Here is a 259-nt window from a genome sequence, read left to right on the forward strand (position 1 = left end):
TCAGCAGCAGCAGCTGCGTGGCTGTGGTAAGCAGGAGAGGCTTGCTGGTGCTGCAGCAGCTGCTGTTCCGTTCTGAGGCCTCCCTGCTGTTGGGGGGGCCCCCCATTTGTGTTTCTGCTGTTTCCCGGGTGCCTCTTGCAACAGCAGCAGTAGCAGCACTGCACAAAGGTGGCCAGGTCTCTTTGCAGCGGTGCGAGGGGCTGCGCTGTTTGCTGCTGGGAGTGGAGGGCAGCAGCAGCATTTTCCTCATTGGCTTTTC

The 259-nt window shown here is 60.6% G+C and overlaps 1 protein-coding gene across 1 annotated transcript in view; it reads left to right on the plus strand.

Moving 5' to 3' along the window:
* ETH_00039590 (uncharacterized protein) overlaps positions 1-76 on the plus strand; it is a gene marked incomplete at both ends in the record, with an annotated part of 1,947 nt that extends 1,871 nt beyond the window's left edge. Inside the window, one exon of the mRNA XM_013375957.1 lies at positions 1-76. Within this exon, the coding sequence (XP_013231411.1) occupies positions 1-76 (76 nt within the window).
* Positions 77-259: the final 183 nt, after the last annotated feature.

Source organism: Eimeria tenella, genomic scaffold (genome assembly GCF_000499545.2).
Source record: "Eimeria tenella Houghton genomic scaffold, Eth_scaff3020, whole genome shotgun sequence".
NCBI lineage: Eukaryota > Apicomplexa > Conoidasida > Eucoccidiorida > Eimeriidae > Eimeria > Eimeria tenella.